At 43.2% G+C, this 21,041-nt stretch overlaps 1 protein-coding gene and 1 pseudogene across 4 annotated transcripts in view; one reads left to right on the top strand and one right to left on the bottom strand.

Moving 5' to 3' along the window:
* The window catches only part of LOC311380671 (trinucleotide repeat-containing gene 6C protein-like), a 103,686-nt gene that overhangs the window by 34,614 nt on the left and 48,031 nt on the right, over window positions 1–21,041 (top strand). Inside the window, exon 1 of one of the 3 annotated variants that reach the window (XM_084488403.1) lies at window positions 13,106–13,206. The exons of the other annotated variants lie outside the window; for them this stretch is intronic. Coding sequence (XP_084344529.1) covers window positions 13,116–13,206 — 91 coding nt within the window. The 5' untranslated portion in view covers window positions 13,106–13,115. Of the gene's footprint in view, window positions 1–13,105; window positions 13,207–21,041 lie in introns of those variants that run through there. 3 annotated transcript variants of the gene reach the window in all.
* On the bottom strand, window positions 10,217–11,555 carry LOC311380707 (annotated as a pseudogene). The gene has a single exon. The product of its transcript is annotated as an uncharacterized misc_RNA (transcript).

Here is a 21,041-nt window from a genome sequence, read left to right as displayed (position 1 = left end):
GGCTTCACTGATTCGCTAGTCAAGGGTAGCTAGCCCTCCACCAGTCAGATTGGTAAAGACTGAACGACTGTATGTGGCCGATTACACATGTTGAATCAGCTGAAAAGAATGCAGATGACCTTATCGACGGCCGACCTCACTGTACACAATAGACTCATGTCACCGACACTCACCGACGCCCGATTTTCGGCGCGGTATGTGGCCGCCTTAAGGGAGCCTAGAGGTAGATTGTGGACATTGGGGTTCGAACCGAGTACAGTTCTCTACTGGGAGACAAACACTTTAAACACTACTAGACAGTCTGCTCTCCGAAAGTCTAATGTCTACCCCAATAAAGACATCTTTATTAGGTAAACTATGTAATACAGGTTTCATGCTAGCTTTACTTCATGTCCTACTTAATATGAAAGTGTATTCAGCCAAATCAGGGGTGCGTTTCCAAAAACAGTCAGGACGTTAGCATTTTGCCAACTTATTACTAGGCCTGGAAATGTTAATTACCTTATATGTGAAGGAGCAGCAGAATGTCGGCATTTCACACCAGTTGAGTGGGTTGATGATGCTTCGGCCTACGTTTGGATGTCATTGAGTGGCACCTGCACCCTAAATGTTGGCACTGCTTTTGAGTCATTTGAGTCATTCGTGGTGAACGCTAAATGATAGGTCTTATGGCTGGTTCACACTACACAATTCTCAGATATTCCTCCACGATTTAACATGTCACACTATGCGACTACAACGCCAGGAAATCGGGCTTCGTCTTGTCGGAAGACTGGCCACACTACAAGATTCGAGGGTGCGATGCTCTAGATCTTCTACTTTGTATCGATCATGATACACGCAGCAACAACGCAGCAAGTGTCAATAACAATGGATCCCGAGTTCCTATACTAGTCTAGGCATTATGATGGCAGTTAGGGTTAGGGTGCAATGAAGTCTAGAGAGATGCGCGGATGAACTGTAATGTCATCCGCACCCGCTGCTTAAAGGTCCCATGGCATGCTATTTTATGGATGCTTTAATATAGGTGTTAGTGGGCCCCTAATACAGTACTTGAAGATGTTCAAGAAATCCAGCCTTGGTGCAGAGTTACAGCCACTACGAGCCAGTCCCACAATGAGCGCTCCACAAACGTGCCGTTTTTAGAGGTGGGTCAAGGTGGAGGGTGGGGGTGTGGCCCTGAGCAGCTTGTGGCCACGGTACCATGCGCTAGTGTTTACAGTGGACCACTGAACACTGGTGCTCAGCCTGGAAGTCTGGAGTCCTGGAACTCTATATCTAACTAATATATTATATTTAGATATCTATATAATATAATATATATTATCATGGTCAAAAGCTGTTTGCACCTCCGGATGATATTATGAATCTCAAACGACTGCGTCGGGTTCTCAGACGCCTCTGGTTCTTCCACTTCCACGTCAATATTAAGTACAGACTGAACCGCGAAATGGAGGAGAAGGGGATTGTTGCCCGCGATTGTCTGCGTCGGGTTGGTTGAGAAGGAATTGGGAACCGCAACATGGTGGAGAAAAGGGCTGCCCCGATGGACAATCCTGGGCAACAATCCTTTACTCCTCCATGTCGCAGTTCCCAATTCCTTCTCAACCAACCCGACGCAGTCTAGTCTTTTCACCAAATGGGAGCTTTATGCTGTATATGTGTGTGTGTATTCACACACACACACACATGTGGCGCTCGCACGGTCCTAGCTCATTGTCTCATTGGTGGGCCAAATTCTCTGGGCAGGCCAAGCAGAGAAAGGGGAGGTAACATGGCCCCATATGACGTCATATGGGGCCGGAAGCCAAATCAAAGTGTTTCAGCGATCCTTTTTTCAAAGACGGAGCAAGGTAGCTACTTCTTGGTTTACACCTAACGCAATTTTTAGCTATTGGGGGACCATAGGGAGGCTAGGGGAACTCAACTTTATGTTAGAAAACCTCATAAAGTGAAATCTTCATGCCATGGGACCTTTAATATCAATAATCCACCTGCAGCAACGTTTTTTTCAACAATTGATACCCACACCCGCCCAATCATCATTCATTTAGGGTGACCAGACGTCCCGGTTTTGCAGGGACAGTCCCGATTTTGAGTTGCATGTTCCGCGTCCCAACAAAAGCTTGTCGGCATGCTAAAATGTCCAACCACTATGAAGTGTCCCCTGTTGTCAGCGATTACATAGCCAACGTGGTCTTATAGCCCGATCATTAAATAAAAGCCACATGGAAAGAATAAAGCATCCAGCATATGATTTCAACAACGTGTGAGGGCATAGGCAGCAGCTGGCACAGTGGAAGGCTGATGGAACCAGCGGACGAGTGGAACCGCGACCCGCCCCTAATTCATCCCAGTAGATATTACTTACTTACTTTTTTCCACACAATCCACTCAACCCATGGATTATCCGCGGTGTCCGGCCAGGTATGACCGCCAACCGCGCATCTCTACTAGTCTTGTGTACTGTAAGCAGACCCACTGCCGGTCAAAGGGAAGGGTGTTACCCCCGAGAGAACATCGACGCTGTGCTCCTCGACTACGGTCTGGGAGCCCACAGCAGGAAAGTTGTAACATAATAAAAAAAAAACATTTTGTATATACGAGTGCAGTTGTGAACTCATGCAGTGGCGTAAATATCGACGGTGCAACCGGTGCAGCTGTCCGGGGCCCAGACGCCGTCAGGGGCCCATGGAGGAAGAAAAAATAAAAAATGTTTTTGTGAATGAAATAGCTCGGGGCGGGTCGGTAAGGTAGGCTAGCTGAGTGGCTGGTATGGGAGGAGGAATGATCATTTGGCCAAATTCATTCATTCCAATCATTTGTTTACCCGTGTGCGATTGCTACCCCTACTCTCATTGGCTGAATCGTTGAGAACGTTTTAGACTCAATCAATATAAGGTCGCGGGGAGACAAAGCTCTGTTGGTTTGTATATTTTATTTTCGTAATGGTAGGAAAAAACAATACTTTATTAAAGCATGCAATTGTGATGTAGAACAAAATAAAAAGAAAACAAAGTGCTTGCATGATATTGAAGCCTACAGCGAGTTGTGTGTTAACTTGTGTGGTGTCTTGTCATTTGTTTACCCATGTGCCATGGCAACGCAATTGCTACCTGCTGTAGTAGTACTCTCATTGGCTGAATCTTTGGGGGGGCACAAAAAAAATATTTGCACCGGGGCCATCACCATGATGTTACGCCACTGAACTCATGTATTTATATGTATATGTATATATGTGTATATATATATGTATATAATGCACATTATGCCCTGGAAAAAAGTGCCTCTCCACGTCGGTGTCAAGTAATTCAAGTAGTTTTCAAGTAGTACATCTTTCAACGTTGCATGCTTCCATGCATTCCATGCTTGTGTGCATGAACATGAACATGCACATGTATTTTGAGTTCCGTTAAAGAGGGGTGGAGATGGGGTCCAAATTATTTGACACATTTGAGAATTAAAAAATGTATGTTAAAGTATCACAATAGTTACTTTCCACAGTAATATTATATAATCAGAACTGAGCATAACAGTTAACAATGGCACTTCATATGATCTGCTCACTGCAAGTAAAATGTATTATTGTTATTATTATTATTATTATTAGTATGTTGATTTGTTGTTGGTTACTATGAACAAAATGATTTCCTCATACAAATGGAAAATAGCCCACATGCCTTTATTTTTTGTGTTGGAATGAAATTATATAATGAAACTTAGAATTTAATGTACATTGTAAAATTCAAGACAGATAGGTTTGATATGCTTGTTACAGTGTTTTCTTGGTTGCATAAATTTGAAAGTTGGACCAAAGCCAATGTAACTGAAATACAATTAGCCAAATAAAAGGCCTCAAGTTGGAAGTAAAATCTGGGATGTGTTTTTTCTCTCATCGCTTCGATAGGTAGATCTTGCCTTTCACCAAGGCTGAGGTTAGGGATCTTGGGCTTAAAAAGGTTGATGACCACAGGTCTACACTATTCTCTGGGATATGGATAAGTGAATTAATCACTTTTCTCCCCAATTCTGTGCAAGAGTCAAATGGCTGCATGGTTAGAGCACTCAGAGTAACAGGTTTGTTTTTTTTGCCTCCGGTTCAAGCCCTGCCAGATGCGTTGTGTTTCCTCAGTTTTAATGATAGATTTTTGATGTTTGAAGTCTGTCGATCTCTTAACAGTACCTAGGCTGTATATTTCCCTCCTACAATATTTTGATAGCCTATTCATTTTGGGCAGCATCTTGTGTTGTCGCAGCAGTGGATGCATGTTTCTTGATACTTTTTTATTTTATTTTAAATTATCACTGAATTTACTTCTCTAAAAACCACCGGCCAGAATCACATATGTAAAAGTAACAGGGTTGTTGAAAATATTTGTGAGCATTTAAATGTCCAGTGATGTTCCACACCCTAACATTTGGAGGCGGTACTGCACTAACTCGGAATGCTAATTGTGTAAAAAAGACAAAGAAGACTGAAGTCAGTCATTTGACCATGAATATCCAGGAAGCATGTGGCATAATATGGACCTACAACAGCCCTAGAGCCGTTGTAAATAATTTGCCTTTTTACCATGTGGGTAATAAAGACTCAAAGACTATGACCAGACTATGTTGTTGGGAAACAGTCAGGAAGCCTTACCTTGCTAGTACTATGGAGTTTAATAACTTCGGGGCTTACTATGTAGGTGAAATGGTTTTGGGGAACACTTTCCTATTAACTGTTGAGTCCCTAGGAGCTAGGTTGCTAAGGAAGTTAGCAACTATGCTTTTGGGAAACGAACTCCAGAGCTGAAAGATAAAACATTTTAGGGCATATGTAGGGAAATGCTGGGAACAGAAACTTTGTTCCCGGGGAAAATATATAGGAACAAATTTATTTCCCCAAACAGACTACCGACGCAGTCAGAGATGCGTTGCATAAATATAGTGTCGCACCACCACGTCCCCCTTTCTTAAAGGGGACACACACCAATAGTGAATCACAATTACACCCGCTACACATGTCTTGAGGCATGAAGGGAAAAAAAAGGAGAGCCTCCACCCACTTGACAAAATCCTTTCACCCCCCAAGAGACTCTGTGTGACACCACCGAGAGACTGGGTCGGACCAGCAAGAGACTTGGTCGGACACCAGAGAGGGACTGGTGTCTGTCGTGGCAATTCCCTTTAACAGAGATTGCGTCTAGGCCAGATGAGATTCCCTCTGCAAAAAAAGCACATAATACATTGGAAAGCAATTAGCCTAGGTTTTAATGCATGCATACATTAGACTCCTCTCTAGCAGAGTGAGTCCAGAATACAGTTTGACAGGGTTTTTTATACAGTTTCAGACCCTCCCCATATTGTAGATGTCAATAATCAACTCAAGTGATGTTTACCCAAGACACAGAGGTGCCTGTTTTTTTTATCAAGGAGAACAGTGCCTAAGGGGATGTCTTCTCCTTTGTGACCCGTTTACCCAAGCACAAAGGTCAATGAATAGTCGACTCTAGAGAAAGGCAGGTTGGCAAGACAATACGCGAAAGGAAAGAACAAGGCCTAAGTTATAAAAACAAACAAAATGTAGATTTTTCCATCACACGCCCCCCTTTGATTATTTTATAATCATAAAGAAAAAATCTATCATGTCTAACCATCGGCACTTCTCCGCTTTTACGGGAGTTGGTTTAGATTGTTTAGGAAAGAATAGATTTTCTTCACTCGTCTTCCTCACTGCTAGAGTTTTCACTCCAATCTTGGGTCTGGTAGATTTTAGATATCGGCGCAGGCACTGTGGGCTTGTTCTCTTCTCTTCTTCTATTGGTTCAACTATTACAAGTTGGGAAACGTGGCTGTGGTTAATTTGATCACACAAGCTTTAACACATGCAATTGATATAGTTTACAGTCATGAATTGTAGTTGGGACAGCGGAACTGGCCCTCTTGCACTGCTGGGTAGTTGCATGCACATCTAACAATTTGTTTTGTTTAGATGTTTCACGGCTTCGTGCATTAACCAAATTATTGAATATTCTATCTCACAAGTCAAAACTCAGGACGTGGCTGGGAGTTTTACGAACCCTTGAGGGGTGGGAGTATATATGATACACCCGAACATACTACACCAATCAATGGAACAAGCAAATCTTATTGAGGAATACCTAAACCTGCCGGGGAATTGGGGCCGCACTTCTCGCTTGGCCCTTGTTCCCTGACGTTCCCTGACGTGATTGTGTGTGTGAGGGTGAGTTGAGCCCTCGCTGAGCCCTCTCAGCTATCTTGACAGCCGATGATGTGATCAACAGGACTTGGAGTGGTCCCAACCACCTTGGTGAGTTCCAGGCACGTCGTCGATAATCCTTCACCACAATCCAATCGCCTGGTTGTAGATCATGGAGTTGCCCTTCCCTAGACGGTGGTAAAGCCTCTTTGACCTGTGTACGGATGGATTGCAAAGTCTGAGAGAGATTAATACAGTAATCAATCATGTCGTGATGAAAAATTTCTGTGTTCAGGCTGCTGTTGTGTGGTGCATACTTCATAGGGGCTTCATAGGGGGACAGACCTACCTTTACTCTGGTGCGTCCCCTCATGGCCAGTAGGACCAGTGGCAAGACCTTTAGCCATGACATACCTGTATCTGCAGCTGCTTTGGCCAGTTTGTTCTTTAGGGTACCATTCTCTCTCTCTACTGTCCCCCCACTCTGAGGGTGGTACGCACAATGGGTGCGTAGGTCAATTCCTAAATACTTGGACAACTGCTGGATGGCTTGGTTCACAAAATGTGACCCATTGTCACTGGATAATTTCTTTGGGATTCCCCACCTTGGGATGATTTCTGTGATCAAGGCTTTGGCCACGGCTGCAGTCGGCCGCTTTGGTGGGGAATACCTCAACCCACATGTCCACTATCACCAAACAATACTCTTTTCCCTAATTCTACAAAATCCATCATCAGATGATCAAACGGTAGTGATGGTGGTGGGTGGTTCCCCCTGGCAAAACTAAATGAGCCAAATTGTCGTGCAGTGCTGCGGAAAAAACGGCCGGTGATTCACAATACCCTTGTGGCATCCTAGTCCACGTATATGGTTTGCCCTTAAATTGAAAAGCAAACCAAAATTGGCTTGCTGGATCCACCGGTATGCTAAAGAACATGTTTGCTAAGTCGACCACTGAAAACCAGTTACTATTACCAGGTTCCTGTGTTAATAGTGTGTGAGGATCAGGAACAATGGGTGTTCTAGGATGCACTGTATCTTTTACCTCTTTTAAATCTACCACTACGCCATAGGTGGCCCTTCAACAGGTGCCTTTTTACTGGGAATATTGTGGTAATACATGGTGAATAAGGACACGCAATTATGACACCGGCTTCCAACAATGGGTTGAAAACAGGTGTATACCATTGATCGCCTCACAGGGCTCCAGACTAACTTTTTTCACTAGGAGCACTGTAGCCCCTAACTGAAATTTTTAGGGGCGCAACCAGATATTTTAGGGGCACACACCGTAAATCAACATGCTAACCAAATATTCACATTACTAGCCTACTAGAAGGACTAATACCCCTCCTTTATGCCCGAGATTGACAGCTGCACCATCAGCTCCAATGGTGACTGTCTTCTCTAACCAGTGGCGTACTTAACCCTTTGGTGGCTCCAGGCAAAGGTGACCAGAGTTGTTGGGGTGGGGGGGGGGGGGGGTTGGGGGCGCTGCTATTATGAATTTTGGGGTCCCCAAAAGGCCTCTATGGAGCCTGGGGCTCCAGGCAAGTGCCTGGTTTGCCTAACAGTACGGTCCGCCCCTGTCTCTAACCACCCTGTTTCTGTCCCTAGATGCTGGAATGCCTCTTTGGTGGCATCATATACACCTTAAAATGAGTTAGAAAAAAAAGGGTTAGTTAATAAAAGATAAACAGTTCTCATCTATCCCAACGGTTTCCATGCATGCGAGCATGCGTTCGACGAGCACGGAAGCGACACTTCCACGGGAGTGCGCCCGCTTGTCGTGCAGCTTGACAGGACGCTGCACCTCCTCGCATGCCCGCTCGCCTCTCCATTGAGAATGCATCGCGACAAACATCCCGTGTGAAAATGGCATTGAGTAGGGCTTTGACTCCGAACTTCGTTATTCGAATGTTAAAAAGATATATAATATTCGAACGAATATTAGGCAGCCCTTAATATTCAAACAGTTTATGGGCATTATTTTTTGCAAACGGGACGTAGACAGACTCATTTCACGGATTCCTGTGAGACCAGGTTGCCTTAATTACATCTGTCGCATATTTAAGGTGAAAACTAAAAGTATTTAGATCGCTTATTAAGTTCACTCGTTGCTTATAATGGTTTATTCGTTTCCCAGTATCATTCCCTTAATTTTTGAATTGTAAAATAAATAAAATATTTTTTTGAAGTTGCAGGTTTTTGAAATTATTGGAAGCAAGTCGAGCTGACCTTGCCTGCTGTACCCACGGCCCAAAATAAAGAACAACCGAGACAATATCCTTAATTCAAACATGCCGTTTAATTTGGCCTCAATTGGTATACGGACGCGAACTTGGAATGAACATGCGCAACGGGGATTTCTAAAGGTTACTGTACAGTGGCGGAGACTGCAGGAGCTGAAACATCACTACGGTAGACCTAAGAAGGTTCTACGAGCGCCAGTCGTAGAATCCCAACAAAAATGTTGGGTTCGGCCCTTTTTAGCCACACAATGCTCTGAATCATCATCCTCCGACTCTGTAGACGTGCCGCAGGTCGGAAGAATGGATCAATTGTTCGCTTGCTCATTGTTCTAACTGCTGGTTGAGATCTTTCTCCTTCTCACAGACCCGCGCCGGTTTCCTGCGCTTGATAATCTCTATGACCCTCCCCCTCCATACATGAGCCACTTAAAGTGGCCATTCCCTATCCTTCTCACACTCATTGGCCTGCTACAGATTCTGCATTGTTATGATATTTTAGTCCAGGAAAGGCCGCCGAGACAGGATCGCTTTTAACTCACTTTATTTGGTTGAGGTTATTGGTCTATTGTCTATCGTCTATGAAACAAAAGGAGAGGGATCGTATATAACATGCGTGGAGCGTCTCTAAGCTTTACATCTAATCGATACGCCGCCCAAGAGATTCTGATTCTAAAATGGCGGAGTCCGAGTTAAATAGGCAGGTAGAGGTGGGCGTGTTCTGTGGCTTTAAAAGCCCGCCCCCTTTCATCTATGTATGATCAGCTTATGTTATGTTTACTCAGTATTGTGGCTATGGGAGAATATTATGGCTGAAATATGTTACAGCATTCATTGACGCGCCCCTTCCACGTTTAACGTGTAAAAATAAAAAATAAAAAAGGGCAAATTTACTGGTCGCACACACTCAAATTTTGGTCGCAGTCTGGAGCCCTGCCTCATGGCGTAACCTGTACTGGGGTTGTCTTGGCCTGTATGTTGATTGGGAGTAATTGTCCATCATAAGACATTCTGGTAGTACAATGCAACTCATCTGTGGGCATGGATTGAATTACTGGCTGGTTCTGCATGCAGTGGTGTGCATTTGTTATCAGTATGTCAGCTATTGACCCCAGTCCCTCTTGCAGCAAGTCCCATGAATAAAAGCATCCTGGTGCGAGTAACGCACACGAGTATGCTTGGATCGTAGGGCTTGCATCGAGAGAGGCCTGTGTCAATGCAAATGACACTCAGCCCCAGGCGACACCTTAAATCTCTACCCAACAGGTTCGTCGGACATTGGTCTGACAGAAGGAACGAATGTTTGAGTTGCTTATCGCCATCTTGTACGGGGAGCGGGACTGTGAATTTTTCCGTAAAGGGTTGTCCACCCGCTCCAACCAAACGTACAACACGACCACTCAATTCTGTTATACATTTCCACTCCTTGGAGGACAACACTGAATGTGTTGCCCCTGAATCAACGAAGAATGTTGTGTTTTTACCACTTACAACTATGCTTGTCAGTGGGAGCTGATCAGGTCGCGTAAGGCTGGTGAGAACCATACAATCATCTGGATGTGGTGCTTGTGTGCGTTCTGACGCTAAGCCTACCATTTCGGGTGTTTGTGGTGTTTGTGTTATGGTGCTCATGCCTCCTCCTTGGACCTGGCCTGCTCCAGCGTCCCGTCAATACGACTGTCCCCTTCCACCTCCGCCTTTTGGATGATTCACAGTCACTTCCCTTGGAGGTGCGTGCTGCCAGCCGGCCGTTCCATTGTTCCTTTCAGGTTCCTCGGGACAATTTCTGTACCAATGATCCCTGGCGCTTCAAGAGGTTTTCTGCGTGGGTGGCGTGGCTTACAATCAATGAAAGTCTGGCGGTACGCCAACCAATGTAGTGTTTCTCTATGAATCCTGATATCTCGTCGTTCAACGCATCTAGGAAGGCAGAGGTGAGGTTTTCTTCGTACGGCGTCTGAACTTGTTTGTCGGTCGGGACGGGCATCCCACCTTGGATCTTGAACACCTTCTCGACGCGGTCCACCAGATCGGCTACTTTCTCGCCCTCCTGTTGTTTGACCTCGCGAATAGCGGTCCAGTCCCTAATCAAGGGGAACGCCTCCTTGGCTCGATCGCAGAGTCTCTCCACCAGGAGGCGGTATGCAGATCCTAGGTTCCAATTGAACATTATATCCGCTTGCTTTCTCCCGGGAATTTCGCCTTGGATGCGACCCCAGTGCAGGCCCAGTCTGAACATACAGACTTGGCGCACTTCGCCGATGGATGGCCTGTGTTGTTGGGCCAGCTCAAGAATGGCCGTAGCGAGGGCTCCCCCACCCATTACGGATGGGTCCGGGAGGCATTCTGCTATGTCCTTAATGTCACTGGGTCTCCATGCACGGAAAACGTATGCCGGGCTGCCATCCTGGGGGTTTAGGACTTCGATCATGGGGAACAGTCCATCCTCCCCGCCCCCGTATTGGGGAGGCGGGGAGAGCGCCATTCCCTGGTTCTTTAGGCGGCTGGCGACAGGTTCCCGCTTGGCTGGTGTGGCTGCCAGCTGATGAGTTGATCGTCGCACTTGCCCTTGGCTACGAGTGGTAACCCCCGTTGCCCCGTCGGCAGGAACTTCCTCCTTTGATGTGAGGTCAGGATACAAGTTGACTGATGGAGCAGCGGCTTGGGCGATGGCATATGCTGGAGATGGAGGGGGAGTCGCACGCGGTCCACCGGTGCAGTCCAGGTCCGGGTCTACATCTCGGGTGACATTGACATTAAAAATCCCTACGCTCTCTGTCCCTAGCTGATTTTTTTTTCTATCCGGGCTCTCTCTTACCCACAAATGAAATGCATGTTTTTACACTTTTCTTTTTTTTTTTCAACAACCTGTCCTCTAACTCTTTTAACCGTTTTTAACTAAAACTCCCCATTTCAGGAAATCCCATTTTATGCCAATATTTGAAACCCTCCAGAGCCGCTTCACCATGTTTCTCCAACATTGCCTTTGCAAGCCCCGTTATTTCAATTTTTCCAGATTTATTCCCCATTTCTAGATCTGTACACACTCTTAGTTATTATGGTACTGCTATCTTTTTTTTAACAATTGTTTTATTTTCTCTGGTTACCACCTATGTTACGTATATGTACCTTTCGGAGAACCTTCTTATAACAGTGGTACTTTACTGTTACGCATATACACACAGATCGGATTTACTTTACCGCTCCTAACAGAGTAACTTGAACGTTAAGGCCTTCGTTCAGATACGTTCCCGCAACGTATACCGTTCATATATAGCCTACTTGATAAATTGAGGTTATTTATCGTTCGCTATATACTGTTCATATAACAGAATTCCGGTACTGTTATACTTCCGGAACGGATTTGTCCTATAACAGAGGTACTTTACTGTTACGCATCAATGTATTGTGATCTCACCTGTTCCGACTTCTTTTTCCGTCAGGATACCGTACTGAGAAATTCCCAATCTATTCCCCACAGGCGCCCTCTTCTCACCCCAGTAGCTGGTTACAGTCAACCGGTGGCGAGGTAGAGCTCTGGGAACACCCAGTTCCCTGCCGTGCACGGTTGACCTGTTTTGGAGCAATAGGTTGTAGAATCCTCAGGTTAGGTATCCCGGACGAGCCCCCAAATTGTCGTGGCAATTCCCTTTAACAGAGATTGCGTCTAGGCCAGATGAGATTCCCACTGCAAAAAAGCACACAATACATTGGAAAGCAATTATCCTAGGTTTTAATGCATGCATACATTAGACTCCTCTCTAGCAGAGTGAGTCCAGAATACAGTTTGACAGGGTTTTTTATACAGTTTCAGACCCTCCCCATATTGTAGATGTCAATAATCAAAGTGATGTTTACCCAAGACACAGAGGTCCCTGTGTTTTTATCAAGGAGAACAGTGCCTAAGGGGATGTCTTCTCCTTTGTGACCCGTTTACCCAAGCACAAAGGTCAATGAATCTGGAGAAAGGCAGGTTGGCAAGACAATACGCGAAAGGAAAGAACAAGGCCTAAGTTATAAAAACAAACATGTAGATTTTTCCATCACATGTCTGACACCAGAGAGGGACTGGGTCTGACACCAGAGAGGGACTGGGTCTGACACCAGAGAGGGACGGGGTCTGACACCAGAGAGACTGGGTCGGACACCAGGGAGTGTCAAACCCTGACACTTCTGGAACCTGAAGAAGTTAAGATTTGATGTGTTCCTGTTCTATATTTCTGGCTTGCTCGCCAAATGAAGAAGTTTGATCTTCAATCAAGGTTCAAGTTTCCAAATTCGGTCCTTCAAAATAGACAGTGGAGTCAATACTTCTACGTTACAATACTTTATTCGTGGGCTCATGCAAAACAACCACCAAAATCCTTCCGTGGATACCAGACTTCTCTGCTACCTAATTCTGCGTGTAAATCCTCAGTGCCCTCCCATTAATGTTCTCCCATGCATCTTCTCCAATGCTTCTTCTCCCATTCATCACAAAGCACAGTATATCAAAGCACATGACAGGCGGGGCCCTCAGTTAACTCCAATCATTACCTGGAATAAAAAAAAAGGTGTAATCCACTGATTCTTATTGGGTTACCGTTATTCAAATCAAGCCAATCACATACCACCTACATCCTCTCTAGGTTGAACAATCGGCGGGGTGTGATACCTGGGCAAGATGGCCCCGACCTGTTGGTCTGAGGGGGATCTGTCATTGGGCTGTGAGACAAGGGATGGACCATTTGGGGTTGGAGACAGACGTCTGGCAGGTAGGAGGATGAGAACAGGATGAATGTGACACATTGTTTAATCAATTCCTCAAGTGTAGTGCAGGGATAGAGACTGATGTTTGGCAGGTAGGGGATTAATACAGATGTTTGGCCGGGAGGGGGATTAATAACAGAATGAAGGTTAATACACATGAATCAACTAATAGTGGGGGGTCAGCGACAGGGATCTATTGTTGGTCTGTAAGACAAAAGAAGGGCCATTTGATGCTAATACCAACCCCTCAGTTGCTCGTTGATCAATTGGTGGTCAGAGAAGGGATCTGGCAGGGAGGGGCGTGAGGGCAGGGAAGTTTTCATCAACTAACAGTGGGGTTCAGAGACAGTGCTCTGGCATGGAGGGGGAAAACGGCATGAGGCAAAACCATATCGAACTGTTTAATAATAAATACAATGAACCCTCCCTTTGTTTAATTACACAGGCCCTTGGTCATGATCACTTCCATTAGATAAATTAGGTGCTCCTATAAAGTGGAGGAAGATGAGTAGTGGATGTGTGCACTTAATTGATATCCTCTTCATCTGTAGTGGAAGAGATTTCACTTTTTCCCCGGTCTTCCAAGCTTGTTTGGCTATGGGTAGCTGCCAGAAGTAATTGTTCCCTCCTTCTGACTCTTTCTCCTGTTTGATTGTATGATCCAAATATATATATTTGATTTTTTTTTATAATCCATAAAAACCTTGACCTTTGCCACCACGACACCATCAACATGTATTACAATGGTTTAAGACCCTTCGCTTTGTCGTCCCTTTTTATTGTTGTGTGGGCAGTCCTTGTCAGGGGGGGTTGGGGGGGATGTACACACGGTTGTTGTAAGCGGCATGAGTATGAGCCTTTTAAACATAAGAGGATTGTATTCTTTTTGTGCCGGAGCTCATTACTAGGCTCATGTGGATTGCACAAGAGGGGGAGGGGAAGGGGATGCCTTCCATACACAGGATACTGTCACATGCACGCTAGGCATGGGCGATTCACGAAAGATTCAGTCAGAATGAACGAATCCCGAAGGTGAACGACGAGAACTGATTCCCAAAACAAGAGAACTGATTCTTCTATTCCTTTTTTTTAACATATGGTCACGTAAATAAAAGATACAAACGAACAGAGCTTCGTCTCCCTTCGACCTTATATTGTTTGAGTCTAAAATGTTCTCAACGGTTCAATTAAGCCTGGCGTTTCCACCGCCGACAGTACCCTTATGGTAGGGCAGGGTGTAAAAAAAGGCTTTGCGTGTGGGCGTACCCCATATTTATAAGCATGTTCTAAACAAACACACCTACCTACCTACCTACCTATATTTTACTAGGTGCACTTGCGGAAATTGTGCCAGAATGCCCACAGAAGAAGAGAATATGTGCTGCAAGGAGTCTCCTCCGGTAATGAGAACTATGGCATGGCTTTGGTTACAAGTTTGGTGACTAAGATTACTCATGTTGTTTACATTCACATATGACTACTCAGGTGGTTAGATGAATGGGCGACACCAGTACCCCTATTGCCTGTATGACCCTCCACCCAGGACTGGAACCAGTCTGCCTAAACATTTAGTCTCTGCACAACGCACTTAATATTTATAGAGCCGACTACGGCCGCCTGCGAGACAGGGGATATGAAAGGTAAGATAAACCAAAAAAAACCTGATGAAACTCCTAAAGCCAATATACAAAATGGGTTCATTTTCAACAAATAACTTTATTATATCTACATACAGTAATATTGAAGTCTATAAAAATAATGAAAACACAAAACAAGACACATCCAAACTATGTACAGCATTTAACAATGTCCTCTTTTTGCCAGGCGATGCAGACATCTGGCCTACAGATCATTTGTAAGCTGGTGCTGGTTATTTAGAGTTGTTCTGGCTTGTGTTGTCCTGCAGATCCGAAGGGAGTTCCCAGACACAGAGGGCCAATATCTTGGCTTTAGGGCTGCCCTTGGCTAAAGCGAGATGTGTATGCAGCCACAGCTTCTGTCATTGGAGGATGGTAGAACACTGAGGGCAGGTCATCAGTAATAGAGATCTTTTGGAGCTCCTCCAAGTAAAGCTGGGGGTTGGGGACTATGTCTTCAAACATCACAGCAATCAGGTTGTATACGTAGCCTGGAAGAAAATGTTCAATGTAAATATGTACATAATGTCACCTCAACAATTTAATTTGTCTTTCATGTCTTTCGTTTCTTTTTGGAACATTGCTTTATTTTTGTAATCAATGGATTTATTTTTGTTTATTTATTCTTGGACTGTTTTGAAGTAAATAACACTTTTTTGTCCTGACACAATTGCCCTCGTTTTTGGCCCACACTCTCCAATCTGGTTGTCCGTATCCCTAATACGTGGGGTGACCACGCCGGTCCCTCACAATCCTCCTTTACATTGTTGAGAATAAAAAATGTAGACTGCCCAGACTACTGTAATGAATTAATGCCCTTAAAAATGACTAATTTAATGCCTTTGTATATGTAATGTTTGTTTCCCTGGGTAAAGGGACATTAGCACCCCCTATCGCCTATTGAATGTTACTGCGGGGAGGACGTTCCTCCCTCAGCCTCCATTGACTCCCATTCCTTTCTCAGGAACTACTGGCGGCCGTTGTGGCATTGTGGTTCGGTGCGGCTCGATTCGCTTATATTGGGAAAAAAACACGCTTAGCCTACCTATTTTCCGACACTCCTCCGTTGGGTTACCAAGCCGTCTGAAAGGGAGGAGAAAACGTGGAGCTACACACGCCGTTATTCTGAAATCTTTAAATATATCATGTTTGGTATGACCAGGGCCCTCATTTATAATGGTCTCTGCGCACTAAAATGTTGCGGAAACAGGGATGAAATGTGCGTACGCATCTTTCACCGGCAACGTCGTGATTTATAGAAAAATTCCTTGCGGAAAAGTGCGCAGTTCTACACATCCTTTCACCCTGGAGTAAAGGTCCCGCAAAGTTTTTCAAACAGTGATCTCCGGAGACGACAACGGTAATGGTGGCGGTAATTCACCATATCGGTTTGCAAACCGCCAATAACGCCAAAAGAAGAACACGCTACCTCCCGATACCCAACGCACATTGCGCACCACATACTATGACTTCAGATTTATTCATTCATTTTATAAAAAGCACCCATTATGAAATATGAATTAAGGCAATATTATGTTCAACACACTACAACCCATTCAAATCACAATCCTCGGCCAGACCAACTGTATCACTTAAGTTTTATTAATTTTCCTGATACATATATATGTAGGCCTACATTAAATTAGCCTATAGGACATAGTAATGAATTATCATATTGGCACAAGGCCAATAAATAATGCTCCTGTTGGCCTCTGTATTCTAATGGGCTAAAATATGGCAGCTTTGGAATTGCTCGAGAATTTAGTGAGGGGTATGAGACGCGAGCGCATGTAATGCACGCGTGTGTTCCCGTGTAATGATAGGTCAGCAAAGGCTCCTTATGTACTAGGAATATTCATTGATTAATTAGCATTGACCTTTTAAGGACTATTATGGGACGATCTTGGGAGGAGCATGGCGATTGTGCACGCTCGTGCACGAGCACAAACTTCAACACATGTTGGTATTAATAACGAGAAGAGTGCGTAGAGGTGTGCGGCGCACAGTTTTATAGATCTGAATATTTTTGTGCGTACGCAGATTCTGAGGTTTGGGCATTCGCAATGTTTTAGGGAGGGTTTTACGCAGAGTTTTATAAATGAGGCGCCAGGTCATTGATATCTTTGCAACACAAACAGCGAGGAGGATTGAATTGATCTATAAACGAAAACCATGACCAACATTCTGAAACATCCACATCCACATTTGCCTCAAACAATGTTAGGCTTACAACCCATGTAAATAGTTGTGAAATGTTCTTGTTCTTTTAATTGTTTGTTACTCTGATCGTTTGATATTGTGGAAAGGATGTTAGTGAATGATTCAGAGCATGCTGCATTTAAATGGCATCACTTGGTCTTAATTTTTCTTAAAACAATTGTAGCTGAAAATAAACATAGCCAAATTACAACCAATAGCTTAGTCATAGTCATTGAGGGCAAAAATAGGCCCAATGATAGACCAGATTTTTTTATTTAGTTTTACAAATCAAGAGTAGGCCTGATTTGACTAATTGCCTTTGCATCCTTTCCTTCTGCCCTTGTAGTCCAAGACATGCTGCCCACCAGCTTTCAAAGTACAATACTGCCACTGGTGGTGATTTGTATCAATTTTATACACATAATTATCCCTCCCTTCTATTTTGTAGTTCACAAAAACACCCTGAAACAACTTGAGTATCACATACTTATGCCACCATACGCACAGGCCAATGGCAACCAAGCGAGCAGTCCTTCCTCCCTCACTTTAAAAACCACCAGCCGCCACTGGTGTATTTGTCTGTGAGTGTGAAAGAAAAATATGCTGATATGCTGTGCATTGTGTGACATTGATAACTGTTTATCTTACATCTGTGAACCCACTCACCTGTGGGGTATTCCACAAAGCCGGTTTTATCACTTACCCAACTAAGTTAACCCAGGGTTAGCGGCAACCCTAGGTTTTCCGTTCCAAAATGAACATGGTATGTAAGTTGCTATAGAAACTTATGCTCTCAATCAAACCTGGTCGGAGCAGGTTTTGCGCAGGTTAAGTTTGGAAGATAACCCGATTTTGCTCAGGGTATTTAAACCCGCGTTTATCGCAGCTTTTACGTGTTCACAATGGCATGCCCTTTTGACGAGAGGCCTGTTGATATCTGAGCGCAAATAATTCGTGCAATTCACAGAGAGATTAATTAGAACACGGCTCGACATATTGGCCTTTCCGGATGACTTTTTGAGAGATATCGTTTTTCATGTGATTCTTTGATATATTTAAATAGCCTTCTCCAACCCTACATTGCAAATGTTACCAATCGTGGATCTGCCCTCAGTTCACTACAAACAATTTGCATAGCTTTCCGTTTTTTTGCGACGGGTAACTTTTTGTACAGTGTAGGAGATGCTGAGCACATAGGCAAAGCTACCGTCTGCCGCTCAGTGCGTAAAGTCTGTCTTGCGCTGAAGAGAAACAAAGCTTTTTGAGAAACAAGGCAAAATTGGTATTGGTCTATAGTTATTAAAGCATGGATCATCTGTTTTATACAAAGGAATAACCTTGGCAATCTTTAAGTCCTGGGGCACAGTGCCTGTTTTCAGGGACAAAGAAAAAATGTGGACAAGTGGTTTCAATATTATTTGTTTCACCTCCTTGACAAGAAAAGTTGGATGAGGTTTTTAGTTTATCAATTATTTCACTTATTTCCTCAAAGTCAGGAGGCTTAAAAGATGAAATCTTTGGATATATCTTTGGAATAAAGTCCAAAGGACTCCCATTCCAATAAGAGATTTTGTTTGCCAATTCCTGCCAAATATTAACAAAAAATATTTTTCAACTATGTCCAAAGGATTATTGAGAGACCTTTCACCATCATGAAACTCTGTAGGTAACTCTGCAGTGGAATTTTGCCTTAGTAGCAACTGATTAATGTTTTTCCATGTTGCCTTAATATCTCTTGAATGCCGCTCAAATTTTTCACTAAAATATATATATTTTTTACAGATCTAATAGAGTGAATATAACTATTTCTATATGATTTGTACACACCATAATTTAGAGAAGGATTAGAAATATATTTTCTGTAAAGTTTATTATTTTTCCTTGCTTTAGTAATTCATTTGTAAACCAAGGCTTATTAAAATCTTTACTAAGTTTCTTAGACTTGCCAAAAGGGAAATTCTCGTTGAAACTAGAGCCAATAACCTTCATGAACTTTTCATATGCCAACTCAGCATCTTCCTCCTCATATATGTCATCCCAAGAAACACTGGCAAGTAGTTCTTTAAATTTGAGTATATTTGGTTTAGACAAAATCCTTTTATGCATTAAATGTTTTTTTATTTGACCAATATTTATTTTAGATAAATGAAAAATAGGGAAATGATCTGACAAGTCTAGGCACAAGACCCCAGACTTCATTTCTTCACTCAGTTTGTTAGGATGTTGTCAATCAGAGTTGATGAATTGTCTTTGACCATTGTAGCTTTAAAAATAAGAGGAAAAAAATAACTAGAATAAAGGATATTAAGAAACTCATCAGTAAGGGTGTCTGTATTATGTTTAAAAAGGTTAATATTAAAATCACCAAGGGTGTAACATTTTTTGCCCTCTCCATTTATCCTATCAAGACGATTTGCCAGACTTTCATTAAAATCTTTAATTACTTGATCAGGAGTACGGTAAATAACACCAACTATAATGTTTTTAAATCCAACAAGCCCCACAAGCTCTATAAACACAGACTCCACTTCAATTGTATCTGACTTCAGAGAAAGAGCAGGCCTTATTTTAAATATATGATCACAGTGAACAGAGATACCCCCCCCCCCCCAGTTCTAATCTGTCTCACACAATGAACAGAGTTGTAATTTAGTAATTTGAATATTTCCTTTGAGTCCTCTGTAAGCCAGGTTTCTGATAACTCAATAACAGAGAATTCATGTTTAAGTTGAGACTATAGAAGTCCTTTTGCTGATCCAACAATTCACGCATTTGTGACATGGTGACCTCAATGGTATTGTTTGAATTTTTAGGTGGCATGATGGACTTCAGCCTACAGGCCTACTAGGCCGCAAACACCAGGAGATATGGACAAAACTCTTTCAAAGTATAAGTAATGTCCAAAATGTTGAAATATATTGATGACTAATCTTATCTTGATTCAATTTCCAACAGAAATGTTGATTCCAAATGCAGAATTCTTCAGATTAATTAAGGACTTAAATTGGTTTCCTCAGTTCCAGTAGACACATCTTTATAGGTTTGCCATGAACGCGCATAACCCTGTGTTAACCAACCCCATGTTGATTGAACTAATTCATAACCGGTGCGGTGGAACCGACAGCTCTGGGTTAGTCGGCACAGGGTCAATCAACCTAAAGTTCAGCGTTAACTCTGTGTTTGTTAAACCTCCATTCTTGGAATACCCCACAGAGAGATAAGTAAGCTAAGTCCAGACCCCGCCCACTTTTGGCAGTGGAAACACGAACCATGCCACATCTATTCATACCAACTGAACCCGCCGGTGGAAACGCGCCATTACATTAGCTGCTTCACAAACCAACCTTTTTTTGTTTGGCAGAACTCGTCGTGCTCTTTGGTGCAATGCTTCTGAAACAGGGCTGTAGTACTCGGGTCCGGACTCAAGACGTTTTTTTTATTATCTCCTGATATCGAGTTTATACCGATACAGTATCTAGCATTGTAACTACTAATAGCACTTGTTCTTATTGAAGTGTTCTCTTACGATGACAGCAATGTATAGTCGGTTCACTTACTGTCTACAATTTTTTCTTTCAGTACTGGATTATTTACATTTATAATCTTTAATTATAATAATGCATTTGTATTCTTCTAGTTAATAAAAATAATAACCTTTAATTTACCAGGTTAGTCTCATTGAGATATAAAATCTATTCTTCAAGAGAGACCTGGCCAGGATAGCAGCAGCACATACAGTATAAAACAATTAAAAACAAAACAAATATAAGACATAGACGAACTCAAGTGCAATTACAGGGCATTGGACAAGATAAACTACTTATAACATTTGCACGTATGGGTAGCCTCATGTTCTATAGTTTTAACCAGACCTATAAAATCGTTTAATGGAATTAAACACTTTAGCTTGAGGTTGCCCTGTAGATCGTTCCAAGTAGATGGAGCAGCAAACATGAAAGCCCCTTTAAACAACTCTATCCTGGCTTGCGGGATGTTCAATAAAA

The sequence above is a fragment of the Micromesistius poutassou genome (genome assembly GCF_964030765.1).
Source record: "Micromesistius poutassou genome assembly, chromosome: 1".
Lineage (NCBI taxonomy): Eukaryota > Metazoa > Chordata > Actinopteri > Gadiformes > Gadidae > Micromesistius > Micromesistius poutassou.
This window is presented reverse-complemented; position numbering and strand designations above follow the sequence as displayed.